The sequence below is a fragment of the Camelus dromedarius genome, chromosome 8, assembly GCF_036321535.1.
Source record: "Camelus dromedarius isolate mCamDro1 chromosome 8, mCamDro1.pat, whole genome shotgun sequence".
Classification (NCBI taxonomy): domain Eukaryota; kingdom Metazoa; phylum Chordata; class Mammalia; order Artiodactyla; family Camelidae; genus Camelus; species Camelus dromedarius.
Window position 1 is genome coordinate 76,971,324 of NC_087443.1, and position 17,868 is coordinate 76,989,191.

The 17,868-nt window shown below is 54.0% G+C and overlaps 1 protein-coding gene across 6 annotated transcripts in view; it reads right to left on the bottom strand.

The window, feature by feature from the left end:
• Positions 1 to 17,868, bottom strand: part of FAM53B (family with sequence similarity 53 member B) — a 110,365-nt gene that overhangs the window by 65,550 nt on the left and 26,947 nt on the right. For 4 of the 6 annotated variants that reach the window (XM_031461954.2, XM_031461950.2, XM_064488518.1 and 1 more), the window contains exons 2-3: positions 10,424 to 10,682; positions 1,507 to 1,561 (exon numbers count right to left, since the gene is read on the bottom strand). In XM_031461954.2, coding sequence (XP_031317814.1) covers positions 1,507 to 1,561; positions 10,424 to 10,501 — 133 coding nt within the window. In that variant the 5' untranslated portion in view covers positions 10,502 to 10,682. Of the gene's footprint in view, positions 1 to 1,506; positions 1,562 to 10,423; positions 10,683 to 11,646; positions 11,732 to 17,868 lie in introns of all 6 variants that reach the window. The other 2 variants (XM_031461951.2, XM_031461952.2) reach the window with 1 other exon arrangement.

A 17,868-nucleotide genomic window follows, 5' to 3' on the forward strand; every position in this document is an offset into this window, starting at 1 on the left:
AGCCGTTAACCACCAGTGAGGTGTTCAGTCAAGCCTGGTGTGGGGACAGGCCTCAGAAGTGTGTCTCACGGGTGAACCAAGGCCAGTGATCGCCCTGTTCCCATTTCCTTTGGGAGGTGGCACCAAGAGGGCCGCCCGGGCTCTCCCATGGAGCTGTGGTTTATGAGTGACAAGAAAACAACCGTCCTTCTAACCTGCCCTAGGCCCGACTCTGCCCACCAAGGGGCCTTGGGGGTGTTCACCTCTTGGGGCCTCAGTTTCCCCACATGTGAGTGGAGCCCCTGCCCGCCCCCAAAGCAGCTGCAGAGTCAAGGAGATCCTTCAGGATGGGGCCCCTGCACAGCACCATGCCCCCTGCGACACCCCCGGCTCCACCCCCATCACCACATCCCCTGGAACTGGGTCTAAAGAAGAAAAAGAAAACGCCTTGCCCAGAGGGAAAGGGCCAAGCCAGCTGGCTACCGAGACTACACGGTCCTGCAGAGACAAATGTGAAATCTGAAAGCCCGCAGAGGTGACCCATCATGGAAGCCTGGCTTCTGCCTCAGTGAAGACATTCCAGAAACTCATCTGGTGAGGCGTCCCGGTAGGAGGCAGGAGTCGGGGAGAGACAGCACAAGGAGAAACTGCCCCACCCTCCAGCGCTCGGAGAAATCAATGCAATCAATACAGTCATCTTTTCAGCCCCTTATAAAAAATGGTAATTCACACTTGCGTGGGAGCAGGGGACCAAGACAATCTTTCTGGAAAGCACGTCAGAAACGTGAAGCAAGAGCCTTAAAAACGTTCCTGCCCTCCGGCCTCTCCATGCCACTCCTGGGAACTATCCTGAGGGATAATCCGAAAGGCAGAGCAAGATTCAGACACTTAGTCACTGTTAATCACAAGGGCAAACAAAACAGCCCTTCTACCCAACAACCAAGAAACAGTTACATCGTTATCTACATCCTCGATCAGCCACACAGTGTAGCCACACACACTCATTAAAATGCATGGAATAGGCAATTTTAAGGCTGTGGGGAAATGATGGTAATTATTACTAAGTGAAAAAAAAATTTTAATATAAAATTTTGTATAATCATATGTTCATCATGAACTTGGCTATGTAAAAAATACAAAGAACATAAAACACACCAAGACATTAACAGTGGTTACAACTGGGTACTGGGGCTGTGAGAGATTTCAATTTTATACTTTCCACTATGGTGCATTTTCTGAATTAAAAAAAGTGAACATGATTACTTTAATAATGAGACAGAAACTCTCAACGTCATTATTGGAAATTACATTTGTAAACTGCACGCCAGTGCCCAGCCGCTCACTCATACCCAGCAGCCCCCTGCGCCAGCCCAGCACCACTGGGACCGAAGCAGTTGAACACACAGAAGCGTCCCCACGGCTGCTCTGTGCCTGTGTCCAGAGACGCTTTCAGCGTCTCCCCTGGAGGACTCAGGCCCTGCTGGAAGGACTAGGAAAGGACTGCTCACAGCCACCTCGGTTACTCACCCATAATTCCACAAGAGAAAAGTGTCGCTCCTTGACTCATCTTCTTTGGCGTGTGCTGAAAACAACCAGAAAAGCTATCACTCTTCAAGTCATAAGAAGCACGTCTGCACATGACCCTGCACTGATCCCTTGCTAAAGTCACAATTAAAGGGGTAACGTCAGATTAGGGAAAGGAGAAAACAGTATTCAAAGAGACATCTGCCCATAATTGGGTCTGGACTCTCTGTCCGGAGTCTCCGGTGAGTTATGGAGTCCATCAAGTTAATGGACTTTAAAAACAGACAAGAAAGCCCCATGACTTCTGCCACCAGGGGATTTTTCCATGTGAGTGATGCGGAGGAGGGCGCAGGAGGAGATGTGGTGTAAACAGTTCACCTCCCCCCCCCCCCCCCCCGCCTGGGCCAGGAGGAGAGGGGAGACTCCCTGACCATGGAGACAGGAAGAGCCTCAAGTGAAGGGCAGTGGCCTACCTGCCACCCCGAGAGCCCTCCCTTCAAGACACAGAGAGAACAGCTCTCCCTTCTTGGTGCAGATAAAGCTCAAGAAGGTGGCCCTCGCTCTGCAGGCTGCTGTGCAGCTATGAGGCCCCCCAGGCACCCTCTCAAACTGAAACAGAAACTCAAAGGTTATGTTTGGTCTCAACACACAGCTATGGCTGTTGAACTCCTTGGCACCGTATCTCCCCAGTGGTTTCCCTTTCCACTGTAAACACTGCACATCTCCCTCTGACCCCACACCTAACCTCAGCTGAACACTGTGGCCACTGGGTGAAAAGCCAGGGAGGCCAGAAGAAGCCCAAGTCCAGGCACTTGCTCCACGGCGACATAGGAACCTGAGCGTGGAACATTCCGAGGGTTCCCTGCGTGAGCTGAAGCCAGGTCAACAGGAGTGTCCTGAGCTCTGGTGAGGAGGAGACTGTCCATCGGAGCCCCAGGGAGAAGGGTCTCACTCACTCATTCACTCATCCATCCAACACGTAGGTACCGGTGAGCAGTCACGTGCAGGCGGGGATAGAGCTGAGCACAGGATGGTGACAGAAGCTCTTAGCTCCAGGGGGGTCAGCCGGTCACACAGGGCTCTAACTTCTGAGAGGAGCCCCAAGTGGCAGGGACATACGAGGCTTCTAGTCCAAGACCTGGGCAGGAAGCCAAGCCCTGGCTCTTTCAGGCCTGGAAGGAGAAGGGTGGGGCGGACTAGGAGCACCTGGCCCACCCAGATAGGAGGGTAGCAAGCCGCTGGCGCTGGCTCCCCCACCCTGGGGCAGCTGGGGATCTTTGCCCTCGGTCAGCTATGTGTTCACTCAATCAGGTTATTAAGGGTCCTTACTAAGCAGCCTGGAGCACAGAGGGGAAAGACCCCAACCTTGGCCCTAAGGAAGCTCACATTTCATAGAGGCCACAGTCCCCAGACCAACCACTGCACTACAGAGAGTGGGACCAGAGGGGTGATGAGCCGGGCGGTGGGTGCCGGAGGTCAGGGCTGGCTTCCTGGGGGAAACAGAGCTGGTTTTGAAGGAACTTACAGCAGAGGGCGAAGTGGGGAAGGGCAGTCCTCCTCCAGTTGCCACCCTCCTTGGGTTTAAAACAATCCTTATGTTTCCAGGACAGGTCTCCCGCCTGGATTCCATCCAATCTACAGCCAACCCGGGAAATATCAGGAAAGAGTTAAAGACAGCTGCCTCTGTCACCCTCCCAGCTCACACCACAGTCACTGAATGGAAAGCGGGTGACAATCAGAGCTCTGACACCCTGCAGTGCCACCTGTGGAAGCCAGGCAGGCCCCGCTGCCTGGGGAAGGTTCAGAGAGAGAGAAGTTGGGCCTGGCCGGCTGAGGGTGATGGCCCCAGCACTGCAGGAGCACAGGGCACAGAGCAAACACCCACTGGGAGCCAAAGCCCTCACCGCCCACCCCGGAGGAGAGGAAAGCTACCCAGGCTGGGAGCCCACAGAAACCAAGCCAGGACCGGGCCAGGGAAAGCAGGAGAGCTGGAGCAGGCAGGAGCCCCGCGCCGGCTGCACAGACACGCAGGGCCACCGAGGAAGGAGTGGGCCTCCAAACTGGCCAGCCGACCGCTGACTGTCGGGGGAGCGCTGCTCACTGGCCTTCGCTTCCACAGAGCCAGCGGGTCCCAGATGTGCACCTCGGGGCCTCCCCAGGAATGCAGACCTGTGAGTGGGCATCAGGGATGCTGGGGTCTGTGCCCACGGAGGCGAGCCTCAGTCACTCATGTATTCACTCGTTCATTCACCCAGCAAGAACTTAACTGCATCTGCGGAGACCCACTCGCCGGGTTGGACAACACACGCTCGGAACGTGAGTGCTTCTCACTCCCCTCACTGCCCGGCTCAAGCTCCGCCACCCTCCACTGAGGGACCAAATGAGCCCCCCACCTGGTCTCCCGCCTGCACTCCAGCCCATCCTCCATCCTCCACACAGACCCAGGGAGACCAGCCCACGTGGCTACTCTGCTTACAACCGTCCAGCTTCCCACAGCAACCAGGATAGAATCGGGCTATGCCCCTTTCCCGCAGCCCACTGGACCCACGTGAGCCAAGTTTTCATCCATCCTGTCCTCACTCACACAGTTCACGGACCAGCCCAGGTCGCTGCTGCCTCAGGGCTTTTGTTCTGCAGCTCATTCCTGTCATGTGACCTCCATGCGACCTTCCCTGACCATCCTGGCTGAAAAGCACCCTCCCCATCCGTGCTTTTCTCTATAGGGTCTTGCTCAACACTTGCCCCGTGACTATCAGTTCATTCATTCTTAGGGTCATTCTCTGCTCCCCTCAAAACCAAGCTTCTTGAGGGTGCAGTCCTGTCCACAGTAATCCCCAACACAGAGCAGGTGCCCCGTGACTATCTGCTGACCGACTGCTATGACCACCTGACAGCCCAAGCCTGTCTTGCTCTTGCTGCCACACGTCCGGCAGGTGTAGGGCCAACGGAAACAGATTTTCACTGGACAGAACCTGTTGTCATTGGGCTTATGCCAAGTCCAAGCTTGGTGTAGAAGGGGGAAGAGCACCAGCCAAAGTCCAGATGGAACCCCCAGCTGCCTGGGCTCCCCACACAGCCTCTGACTCTGCACCCAGGGCTGAGCGCAGACCAGCGATCGCTCGCTCGCACGAAAATCTCATGACCTGAAGGAACACCTTCTCGTGCCCCTTGTCCTGGGTGAGCCCCACTCCCCTCGCTGAGCGTGTGAAACTGCAGTCTGGTGATGCACACCCTTCTTCTGCTAACTGCACCCCAGTTGTGCACTGGGACTCCTCCTCTCCACCACCAGATCATATCTTGGTGGGACTGTGCCTCCATCCCTGCCGGCACAGGGTAGGCACGGGCAAGGGTGTGGCCAACCAGGCACTCCTCGCTCCGGAGCTCTGACTCCTGAACCAAGGGGGTGCTGGGCAGGCTCACCCAGCAGGGAGGCCCCAAGCCTGCCATGAGCCCCTGCCTCCACGATCCTCCGAGCTGCCCTGTCCCTGCCCTCCCTGGGGCTTTATTCACCAACTCTCCCAGGCCTATAGCTCTCTCTGTCACTCCAGTGAATTCTCTGTTGGTGTAAATCAGCTGGAAATGGTCTCTGCTGCTTACAACTGAGGAACCCTGGCCAATTTCGTGCCGGATGTCAAGAGGCTAATGGTGAAGGCCAGGACTCAGCTACTCCAAGGAACACCATACAACCGCTCAAGGTGATTTTTGGGCAGAGGCTTCCAGTACCAAGAGGAAATATAATGTGTAAGTCAAATCTGCTTAAGAAAAAAAAATACTAAAAAAAAAAAACCTGCCAGGATATGTATACTAGAGTGGACTCAAAACACAGCTTTCTCCTCTCTCTTTTCCTTTGTCCTCTTCCTGATGCTCAATTCAGTAAAAATGATTTGAGTGTGTAGAGAAATTCTATCAAAGTAATTATGGAGAAATGTTGACTGATCGGACAGCAGCAGCTTTTTCAGGTCAAACATAAGGCCTAAAATAATCACGGGCCAACTACTTCCCCTGGGCTTTCTGCCTCCTGCTGGGGTAGCTAAAGGGAAAAAAAAACAAAACGATGGGACAGAGCCTTTATCTTGCTTGCAGAGCCCCAACTCTGAGGCTGGGTGGATGGTGGGCAGGCCAGAATACCATGTAACCGACAGCTCCCCAGGGTGTCAGGCCCCTGGCACACTCTGACCGCTGGCAAGTTTCCCTGGGTCCAACCCCGAGGTTCCCACTCCAGGTTGTCCAGAGCTGTTTCACTCCCACTGGTTTGTGCCATTCTGCAGCCAACTCTTTGACCCTTCGAGCCCTCTGCACCCACTGTGGGAAGGATGAGCCAATCACCATGTGGACGATGTGGTGAGGCCTGACAGGCCCCCAGGGAAACTCTCACCATCTGAGGTTTCACAAGACACGCAGTGTACGCACACAAGTGCACGCCCAGGCCCTGGCGGTGTCTGCAGCGCGACGGGACAATGAGCACAGCTCCCCTGGGCGTTTCTCCCCCTCTGAAGGCTCGCTTCCTGAGCCTCCCCCATGGCAGAGCCTGGTGTCCCAGGTTCCTTGGATCACCCGAGAAGGTTTTGGAATCAGATCTCCTATAGGAAAGGCAAGAGCTAGAAATCGAATTGAGGTTTCAGGGACCATCTGTCTGACTAAGACAAGAAACCCTGACTTAAATAAAGACACAATTCGGGTTATTATTTAATGAGGAACTAGCTCAGACAGAAAATGGCCGAGCTCATCTCTGGCCATAATCACGCTTCTTCATAACGTTCTTCTGCAGACTACTGACTAAAGCAATTGTGTCACTCTTTCCTTCTCCTGCTGTGTGTTATGGGGAACCAGAGCGCCATGCAGATGAAGCCACACTCACACTTGAGGGGAACACGTGGGGCTCCCCAGCCTCCGGAAGGGAACACGGTGAGACCTTGGCCATGGAAAACAGAAGGGAGAGCCAGGCCCAAGAAGAGAAGCTGAGAAGGGAGGAGCACCCTTGGGTGGAGGCTCTCAAAGATGTTGATGGAGATAGGGTGGGGGCCCTGGCTCCCCGGGCTGCAGGGTTAGCCACGGCAGGGCGGGCCCTGGTGTCCCTGCTAGCTGGAGGAAAGGCATCAGACTGCCTTGGACTCTGCGCATTTCTGGATTCCGGCCAGGGATCCTGGCTGGGGCTGCTGAGCCCAACGCCAACTCCGGGTGACCAGGAGGATGAAGACCCCGGGTGCCCAGCCTAATGCAGTCACTGACTCTTCTGTGGGGCAAGTCACTTAGCCTTGGCATCCTCATCTGACAAGCAGGGAAGGAAGCACCTGCTCCAAAAACCGGTATCTGTTTTTGCCGGAAATACCTCGAGGCTGAGGAAAGTGAGGCAGCCTGCCCTCTGCCCTGGAGGAGAGCACCCCCAACTCCCGCTGGTCTCTGGACTGTAGAGAGGGCTGGGAGCCTCCGGGCAGAGGAGGTCGGCCTGGCCAGGGAAGACGGTCACTGTGGGGAGAGAGAACGGGCTCTTGGCCTGAGCGTGGGTGTGCGGGAAGGAGCCGGAGGAACGCTGCTCCCGAGGTCAAAAGTCTGGGCTGCCTTCCAGCGGCAGCAGCTAATGTTAGAACACTCGAAGGAAGAGCCGCTCGGCAGAGGAAAGGAAAGCGACCGGGTGGAGTGGGGGAAAGGGGAACCGAGAGTCATCGCTACGCGCTGTGCAAGCCGAGCTGGGGCCGGGCACCACCCCCACCCCGGGGGACGGGGAGACCGAGCTCTTCGGCCCCTCTTCTGTCCTCCCACCTCTCTCTCGGGAGTAGGGCAGTCACGTCGCCACTGGCACTTAGTTTTTAGAAAAAGGAGAACAAGAGAACCATCACAGTGACCCTCAGCAGGCGGGGGTGGGAGGGGTGGCCAGGGCCCGGGGGCATCCATGTTTCTCCCCTCCCAGTGCGTCCGGGCCCCCAGGTGACCTTCACCTGCAGTTTGAGGCTCTGTCTGCACTGCGGGGCCGCCGGCTCCCATAATTTCAAAATGGCCTGTGGTGATTCAAGACTTCTTTTTTAATCTAAACCCCCCACTTCTGTTATCTTCTTAGTCTGGTTCGAAAACAAAAGAGAAAAGCTTTTCCATCTTTCCTGTTATTATCTTGATGGTATTTACGTAAGGACGCCGTTACCAGTTTAGGAAGCTGAAGCAAAACCCCCATCTTCCTCTCAACCTTCTTGGCTGCTCGGAGCAAACTCTAATCAGTTCATCTTACATTCTGACTCGTGGATGCCATCGCTAAGCTGATCTTATTTTGGGTCTTTCTTTGGTTGTTTACAGCCCGTGCCTCTCCCCCAGGCCTAGCGGAGTCCAGGGATGACTGCAGCCTCAGGAGCCGGGTGGGGGCGTGCGTGAGGGCCAAGGTGGAGTGGACAAGGGCCTGCACTGGAGGCCTGCAACCTGGCACCCTGCTCGCCAGCTGTGTGACCTGGGCCGTCCGTCCCCTGGGCTCTCTGTTTCCTTTCTATACAGCAGGTAGAGAAAGAGGCATCCCTGCTCCTCAGCAGGTGGGGGAGGCTGCAGGAGAGGTGGGGGGGGGACCTCTACAGGCCCCATACAGACAACGCCTGCCCACGCTCTGCTTCCACCTGCACCGTGAGCAGAACCAGGTCAGGCCTGTGATGTGCTGCCAACCTGAACATGCCCACAGACTGACAAAGAAGGCTCTTCTCCAAAGGTGGCTGGTCCCACAGCTGGCCTGTCCATCTGGGAGTCTAGGCATGGGAAGAGGAGGAGGAAGACAGAAAACGCCCTTCCAAGAAGGGGAGGGGTGGCGTGTGGGAAGAAAAGGCAGACCCTGGCCTGGGAAGCCCCAGAGCCCCCTTCAAGGACAGTTTGCTTCCCCTGGCTTTCTCTCCTTTTCTTTTCTGAGCAGATGATTTTCCTTCCCCGTGAGGGCTGGGAGGCCACCCTCCTCCTGGCAGGGGCTCAGGCCCTGTCTCAGATGACCATGGGCCCATGAGCCCTGGAACCAGCTCCATGGCCAGCCCCGGCCAGGCCCGCCCCAAGATGGAACCAAGTTCAGTGGCGGCAACTAAGGCACCAGTACAGCTGGACCCAGACAGGGACCCTCCCTTGGGAGCTCCAGGAGGTCCGCCCCTGAGAGCCATTCTGCTCTGGTCAGAGCTGCTCTACAGGAGCGCTCTAATTTCACCAGGGAAACACCAAGACAGCAGAAAACAGAGCAACTCATCCTGGCACCTCCCAGCCATGAACTTGAGCAGCAGAGAAGGGACTAAAACGAGGACAAGCCAACAAGCTGGGCTACAGGAACCCACCCTCATTCGCTGCACAAATGTCCCTGCGCCCACCACGTGCAAGGCCCAGGGTCAGGCACAAGGTGTTCAGCAAGAAGCAAACGAGACAAAGTCCTTGCCTTGTGGAGCTCACCTTCCAGTGCAGGAGTCACTCAAGAAACAAGATCAAAATGTCAGAAAAGTGGTTAAGTGCCTTGGAGGGAAAAGGAGATGGGGAAAGCGCAGAGTGCACAAGGAATGGAGGTGGGGGTGGTAGTGGGATTAGATTTTAGGCCGGGTGGCCATGGAAAGGGAGGGAGGGAGAGACCCTGCTAAGGTGGAGTGTTCCAGGCCACGGAAGAAGTGCAAATGCCCTGAGGCACGTTTGAGCAAGGAGGCCGGCCTGGCTTGAGCCAAGTGAGTGGCAGAGCAGAGAGAGAACAGAGTGGTCTCAGGGCCAGAGCACACCGGGCCTTTACCTCCAAGTAAGGGCTCTGGTGTTTGCTCGGCCAGAGATGGGAAGCCAGTGGAAGGTTCTGAGCAGGGGAGGGACAGTCTGACTTGCATTCCCTCTGGCTGCTGGGTGGAGAACAGGCTAAAGGAGCAGAGGCAGGGGACCAGTTCCCATTAGTATCCAGGCAAGAGAGGATGCAGGTGGCACCAGAGTGGCAGCAGTGGGGATGGTGAGAGGGAATCTAATTACAGATATACAGTCAATGCAAATTGGAAAGGAAGCAGCGATGGGCAGAGACCTGGCTCATCTTTGGAGTTCCTCCAGCCCAGGGCCTGACACACCCAGGGCACTCTGTGAGGCCCGCAGGGTGGACACAGGTCTCGGTGGCTTTCACAAGCTCCTACAAGGACCTGAGACCCCACTCTTGGTGTGGAAGCTGGTGTGAGGTCGGGGGAGGAAGCCCACGAGGTGCTTGTGTGGGTTCCCATAAGGGGCTGTGAGGGGAGCCAGCAGGGGCACCAGGCAGTGTGACCCTGGACGACGAATCCCTGACACAGAAGCGGCAGAGAGTCCTGGGGACTAAGCCCACGTGCAAAATGCCCAAGTGGGACTTCTCCCTGTTCCCTCTTCGGAGGGCAGCCCACTAGCTCCTGAGGAATCAAGGCTGGAAGGAGGGCTAAGAGGCCGCTTTGTTCTCGGTCCCAGAAGTACAGACTGGCTGCCCCTGCACCCAGCTCATCCGTGGGGGCCGTCACCACCCTGGCCACCGGGCCACACCTTCTTCGCCATCATCTCCCACTCTTGACATTCCTGAGGTGGCAGCTCTAACTCTGACCGCCCTCTGGAGGCACGGCCTTATCTTAGCCCCAACTCGGTTACCACCCCGCTTCCGGAAACCACCTCCCTTACCGGGTGGAGACCAGGAGGAATGTCGGTCTCAGCCCGACAGGGGTGGCTTGGTGTTATTTACCAGGGCGCTGGCCTTCCCTCCTCGCTCACCAGAGGACTCCACTCTGTACCGGCTACTTCCTTCTTGTGAGGACACAGCCAGGCCCTGGGTGACTTGGCCCCACCAGCCCCACCACCCCACCTGCCATGTCTCACAGAGCTCCGCTCGTGGGCCCTCTGGACTCGGTCTGCTAACCTGCTTGCTCAGTCCACAGCCCCACCTGGACAATGGGCCTCAAAAGGGTCATCAGAGAAATGAGGCCCACTGGGTCCTTACCAGCTCAGGGTTGAAGGTCCTGCATGCTACGGGGTCAGCTCCCTGCTTGTCGAGGCTCTGACTCAGGATCATCACCATGGTAAGGACCTCAGGCGCTGGGCGCCAGCTCAGGGTGGGCACGAGCCATATTCAGGTCGGGAGACTCGGGTAGACCTCCTGGGCGCCTTCCAGGTGACGTCGTCAGCAGAAGCAGCTCCTTCCCAGCCACTCACCCTCGGGGTGGGGCTCTTCCAGGAAACAGCCACGTGTCGTCAGCTCCCTGGAAAGACAAAAGAAAGGCAAAGAGATTCAGGACTGGGGAAGACCAGGGCCCAGAGAGAGCAGCCCACTCCCCTCCACGCTGGGACCCCGCTGGGAATAGAACTGCCTTCCCCCTGGAGAAGCATCATGGGAGGGCCACCAAGGCCAGAGTCACCTTTTCTGAGTCACCATCCCCTACACCAACCTAAAGCCAACGTGCTGATGTGCACAACAGTGAATCTCAGTTCAGCCTCATGGAGCTTTTATTTTTTTATTGAAGTATAGTGGGTTTACAATGTTACATTGATTTCTGGTGTAGAGCACGGTGATTCACTTATATATGTATATAAATATTCCTTTTCATATTATTTCTCATTACAGGCTATTACAAGGCATTGAATATATTTCCCTGCACTGTACAGTAGAAACCTGCTGCTTATCTTTTTTATATGTAGTAGTTAGTAACTGCACGTGGAAGCTTTATGACAGATCTCCAGGTCTGGGCTCCTCAGTATGCTGTCCCCAAAGTGTCCTCAAGTTGTCTGACTTCTTACACTGAGCTGGTTCTACAGACAACCCAAGGTTGGCTGAGGCCAGATATGTGCTCACCCTGCAGTCAAAACCCAAGGGGTCAGAGCTCGGCAGCCAGCAAGGTGGCTCCTGTCCACCCAGGTCTGAACAGAAGCTTCTGGAAGAACCAGGAGGGTCCATTTAAAGGCACATATTTCCCATCCTTGGAAGCACCACGTTTCCACCATGACAAATTTGCAACACTGGGGGCCTCTGTAGCTCTGTCCCCTTCCTCAGAATGTGCCAAACCAAGCCACAGCCCTTGCAGGGTCTGCGCACACCTCTCTGAGCTCCCAGGAGTGACCAGTACCATCATTCTACACAGCCCAGGGCATCTCCCTCATCTACCATCATCTCCCACCAAGCAGACGCCCAAAGAGTGTGGCCGTCACTTCAGGGTGGGAAAATCACACCTTATAAATTAATCTCTCTGATCCTGTTTCCTTCCCACTCATCTGTGGTCACGCCTGCAGAGAAAGCCAGATAGGTCCAAGGAACCTAAAAAGTAAAAAGTAATGATAATAAGAGTAAAAACTAAATAAAAAGGCCGTTCCCAACCTGTAATTAAAAACAAACTGGTCAGTGCAGGAAAATGTTCTAGAATCTGCTACTCTGTGTAAAAATTAATTGCACCCTGGTATTTACTTGCTGTCCAGATTGTAAATCATATTTTCCTGTTTACTTCAATTAGACTTTACAGTGGGTGTTATTGAAATTGCTCAATTACGGGCCAGCTGGCAAGCACAGGAAAATTACCTTCTACTGTTCTTCGAAAACAAGGTTCATCCAAAGTGCAAAAGGAGGGAAGGGGAGGAGGAAAATCAATACATTTTCAAAGGATTGACTGTTCAGGGGGGAGGCCCGGTGGAGACAACAGGCTCCCAGGTCACACTGGGAGACCTGCAGAGCTTCAAAGCCACATCAATATAGAAGTGACACGTTCTGACCAAGTATGATCTGCCCCAGCAAAGAATTTCAGATCACTCCTCCAAGTCTGGCCAGAAAGCTGAGCCAGGAATGCTCGCCAGCCCCCTGGACGTTTGGCTCGGGAGCGGGGCTGGGCCATGCGAGCGGGACAGTGCCCCGAGGGGCGCTTGTGGACTCTCTCTTCAAAGGGACCCTTTGTGCCGCTCAGAGACAGAGGCGAGGCCTGATGGCAGCCGTCTTCCCTCTGGGTGCAACCTAGATTCAGTTTTGGGGCGGCCAGCCATTGCCCCAAGGCCCGGGGGTGACCTGCCCTCCTCCTACCCCCTTCTTCCCTAATAGGCAGGAGGGTTCGTGGTTACAAGCTCAGGCCCTGAGTCGAGCACACCTGAGTTGGAATCCCAGCTCTTAAAACGTCTTGTCCGAGTGACCTTTGCCAAGTTGCTTGTTACTCTCTGAACCTCGGCTTCCCTCTCCACAGAATAGGGACCGCAGTGCCTGCCTCAGCTGACTGTACCCTATGGAAACCAAGCTCTGGCCCTTGGCTCAGGGAGAAGCCTGGCTCATCTGAAGAAGTACTCAGTCAACAGTAGTGACTGTCACTAGTGTCACAGGGGAGCCCATGGGCCCCCATCTTTTCTCAGCAATGGACACCCAGGCATCTGTCCTCTCAAATTTTTTAAAAGGAAAATTCCACCAAAACTTTCCAAAACTAAATTCCATCAAGAAGGGACTAGCTATATTACGGCCCAAGCCTCTGGTGAAACAGTAGGCAGCCAGTAAGAACCAGTAAGAATGATGCCATGGAAGTCTATCACCATGGAAACACATTAGTCCATCTGATGCAGCTGCTGTGTACCAAGCATGAAGCCAAACAGAGGAAGTGGTGCAGGAGACCCAGCTCTCACAGCTCTGCCCCTGCCCTACCCCTACAAAAGGCCAGGGCGCTGAGGCCGGTGAATACTGGGGCACCATGTGCTCCCGGGAACTGGGGGTCAGCAAACATGGCAGGCACTAGAAGGAGGAAGACGGTCTGCCACTAATTCCTGTCCTCAGGAGTCATGGAAAGAGCACTGTGAGTGCAGGCACCACAGCTGCCAAAGGCAGACAGGAGGAGGGCACTGGAGCTGAATGGCAAACAGACCCCTTTGCACAGGGGCCAACGACACGCAGCGCTGCCTGTAAGGGCCCAGGAGTGGCGGCAACCTGGATGGCCATCAAGAGGGGACTGGTTACAGAAACCCTGGTGTAGCTAGGTAAATACCACACCACCCACACCACGGTTTTATTGAGGGGATTCTAATGGTACAGACACAAAACTCTCCAAGATACACTGTATATGAAAACAGCAAGAAGGCAGTACCACGTGGCCCCACAGCCGCGTGGCCCTGCAGCGGGACGAGGCACCTTGACGGTACAGCTTCACGCCCGCACACGCTGTGCGAGTATTTCAACCAGTGCCTGCGACACCTTTTTATTAAAAAGAAACTAGGCAAGATTGCAGCAGGAAAGGAAGAGGCACCAGGCAGCGGGAAGAGTGAGCAAAGCATGGCGGCCCGGCCTGAACACGGCGTCGGGGGGCAGTTACCACACTGGTGGTGGACACCCAGGGCACGTGGAAAGGGGCCAGCAGCCGGACAAGGGGCTCAAAAGACAGATTCCCACCAGACCAAAGGCTCTGAATGCCAGACTAAATGGAGACTTGACCATGAGGCCACAGCAGGCTCCCCAAAGAGCTGGATTTGGCTGCGTCAATCTGTTGAAAGACTGATTTTTTCCGAACCCTTTGCAACACCTAGCACAGGGCCTTGACTACAGCAAGAGCTGCACACGTTTCTGGAATTAGGCTAAATCATAGCAACATCTGAAATGATCTGGGCACATTCCCAGACCCTGTGAGGCAAATCCAGACCAGCAGAACCTGGCACTATCTGGAATTCCCTGGGATTCCTTTGATCCATGGCATGGGCCTGGCCAGGCTCACTGGGGAATGCCAGTGCACGTCCAGAGACTCACAGCCCAGTCTGAGAACGGGGCCAGGGACTTCTCAGGGAGAAGCCAGGAACTCGGCCTTTGAGGGACAACTGAGTGCACAGCTCTGCCCAAGGGAAAAAGGAGGCCCCAGAGCCCACCAGCAGCAAGGTAATGGCCTCCTGAGGCCACCTCTGGGGCACAGACTCTGCCCTGGCCTGGTGGGTCTTCTCTTAACTCATATTAACAACTGTTTCCATCTACTGAGCACCTACTGTGTACCTTCATATGCATGAGTTACATGACAGGTTCAATTATCCCCATTTCACAGGCAGGTGAAGCAACCCACCCAGGGTGTCAGGGATGAGCCCCCAGGCCTGTACGTCCCATCCGGGCCCATCTGCAGCAAGACCCCCAACCCCACCTGCTTCTCCATCCCAAACACATCCTTCAATGCCCCACAAGCAACTACCGTACAACCCAGCAAGCACACGCTTTGGCATTTATCCCAGAGCAACGCAAACTTATGTTCACACAAAAACCTGCACATGAATGTTCATAACAGCTTTATTCATAACAGCCAAAACCAGGAAACAACCCAGATGTCCCTCAACGGATGACTGGCTAAACAAATTGCGGAACAAGCACACCATGGAACACTCCTCAGCAGTAGAAAGGGATGAACTGTTGGTACCTACTTGGATGCATCTCCAAGGAATTATGCTGAGAGAAAAATCCCAATCCCCAAAGGTTAATTATTGCATTATTCCATTTACATGGCATTTTTGAAGTGACAAAATTATAGAAAGGAAGACGAGATGAGTAGTGGCTGGGGGATTGGGATGGGGGTACGGGAGTGGGAGGGAGGAGGGCGTGGTTAGGAAAAGGCAGCAGCAGGGAGCCTCGAGGAGATGGAAATGTTCTGTATCTGCATCAGTGTCAATTTCCTGCTCGTCATTCATACTACGGTTTTGCAACATGTTACTGTTGAGGGACCCTGAGTAAACGGTACACAGGATTTCTATTATTTCTTACAACCACTGTCTTTGTGTGAATTTATAACAACCTCAAATTTTCTTTTAATTTTTCTTCCAGTTTTGCTGAGACATAACTGACACAGCACTGTGTAAGTTCAAGGTGTGCAGCGTGACAACCCGACGCACACACATCATGAAATGACGACCACAGTAAGTGTAGTCTGTCATCTTATATAGATACAAAATTAAAGACACAGAAAAAAATTTCTGTGTAAAAATTTTGAATTTAAGAAGCACACTCCATCTACGCATTTGTCAAAACTCAACAGAACTAAACACCGAAGAGTGAACTGTACCGCACACACATATACAATTTATTTTTAAAAGCCCTCAAGGCGCTGTCTGTACCCACAAGCCCACGTGCAAGGTGGGGCAAGGACACGTCTGAAGGCATTGGGCAGCTTCGATGTCACTTTGAAAGTCGCCTGACTTTGGCTTCCTCATCTTTAAAATGACAGAGAGAACACCTTCGCTCTGGGGACTGCTGGGAGACGGCGGTAAGAAAATGTGTACAAAGAGCTCAGCACACAGGAGGCCCCAGACGCCAGCGTCCACTCCCCTTTGCACAAGAAGCCACTGTGCTCAGCATCTCTGCCTGCCAACGTCATCCCTCCACAACGGCAGTCTCCCTGGCGTCTGTTTAAACCTTGTCACTTCCCGGTCCTCGAATTTACCTCCCACCTCTCCACTGAGACTCCCTGCTCAGCGCTGATGGCAGACAGAGGGTCCCCGCTCGGCCTCCACACACATCTAGGTGCCTGCTGTCTGCTGGAGGAGGGCTCGGCAAGGGTCTCCCCTCAGCAGGTGTCCAGCCTATTCAGGGGACACACGCTCCCCGGCTGTGAGCCAGGAGCCTCCACTCAGTGGCTCATCCTCCCTAGGACTTCCATTGGAAGAGCAAAAGGCAAAGTCAGACTTTCTACTGACCAGTGACCCTAACCCCCTGATACCTTCATAGCCCCTGGGTGCAGACGTGGTGGCAGAGGGCCCTGTCCACAGCCCCAGTCCTTGCCCCAGGGGTATGTCTGCCCAATGACAGCATGAGCATCTCAGCACTGTGCCCAGAGCCAGGCCTGCAGGGTGGGAGGGCCCAGACAGATGGTTGAGGGGTGCAAAGTGACACTGCCCGCAGTCAGCGAAAGGCCTCCATCCACCCCCTGACACTCCGCCCCCTCGAGCCTCCACCCAGCTGCACTCCCAGCCTCCACCTCCCACCTCCCTGAGCACCAACTATGGGCTCTTCTCATTTCATCTCTCCAATTCCTGTGAGCACACATTGTCGTTAGTAGTATTGCCATTTTCCAGATGAGAAGACTGAGGCTCCAAGAAAATAAATCAAGCATTTGCCCAAGGTCCTACAGCTAGCAGGGGTGAGGGCAAGATCTGAACCCAGGTCTGCTTCCTCAGACCACTGCAGGGACAGGGGACAACTTTCTCACACGAGTCCTTCCTATCTTGTTCTTGCTCTGCCGTCTCCAATGTGCCTTCATTCGTCTGCAGCCCTTGAACCCAGCTGTCTGATATCACTGTGGTCGAGACTCTTTGTTTCTGGCAAATGGGAAACCTGCCTGGTGCACACTAAATGACTTTACATATGCAGAAAAGTGTTGTAAAGTCTAAAATTCTATATAACTCTTAAGAAGATTATAGGAATTTACCAAATGCTTCTGTAATGCATCTGGAAGAGCTACCCCTTAAAAAGAAACTGACCACACTGGAAATTGCCCCGGCAATTAAACGTTTCCTCCTTTTAATATCCTTATCCTGTGTTTACTACTTGTACAAGTTAGTTTTATAGCAGAAGAACATCTCATCACCCCAAACGCAGGACCCAGAGCAAAACCTAAACATAACCTTGGCCACTGACAGTGATTTTCCTGATGGCGCGAGCAAGCCATTCCTTTCAGAGCTTCCATTTCCCCCTCCCATTAAGCAAAGGAAATGGGAGGGAAACAGCAATCCTGCAAGGTCTTCGGGAAGGCCGTATGCACTTTGAAACTTTCATAACTTCAGCTGTTGGTGTGACCGACGCAATCTGTGGGCAGGATCTAGAAGCAAACTGATTGAACATTTGGGGAAGTGCATCTCTCGGTGGGTCATGCTGCGTCCTGCCAGGTCCTGTGACAAACCCAGAGAAGGGTGGGGAGGAGAGAGGAACCCTGTGGTCGGGAGTCAAGGTTCATATCTGCCAAGAAAAGGCAATTTAATCTGCCTCGGGACGCCTTTTGCTTGCTGTTTGTACAGCTAAGTCATCTGAGTTTAAAGGATAAAAGTTAAACGCTGCCTAGGAACTTTATCAAGAGCCCATATTTTCCCAGACCGAGTTGATATTGGAAAGAGAGTCTGGAGTTTCAATAAGAGGACATGCCCAGAGAATGTGTTTCCCAGACTGCAATGGAACCTTTAAACTAACACCCTCAGCCCAGGTTCCCAAGTCTTCAGGTCCTACTAAAAGTTCAGCGAAAAAAGACGGCTCTGCCTTCACCACCTTCAATACACCGGCAGAGAAACAGACAAATGAAACCTCTTAAAAGTCAATAGTTGAACACCATGGACATGCTCAATACCAAACCCTACTGATTTAAGGAAACCCCAGAAGAGAGGCAGTACCCAGAAAATGAAATAACACATTTTTGTTCACCACTTTCCTAGGATCTTCTTATTTGCAGAGGTAACGGGTGGCATGGAGTCTACTTGACAACA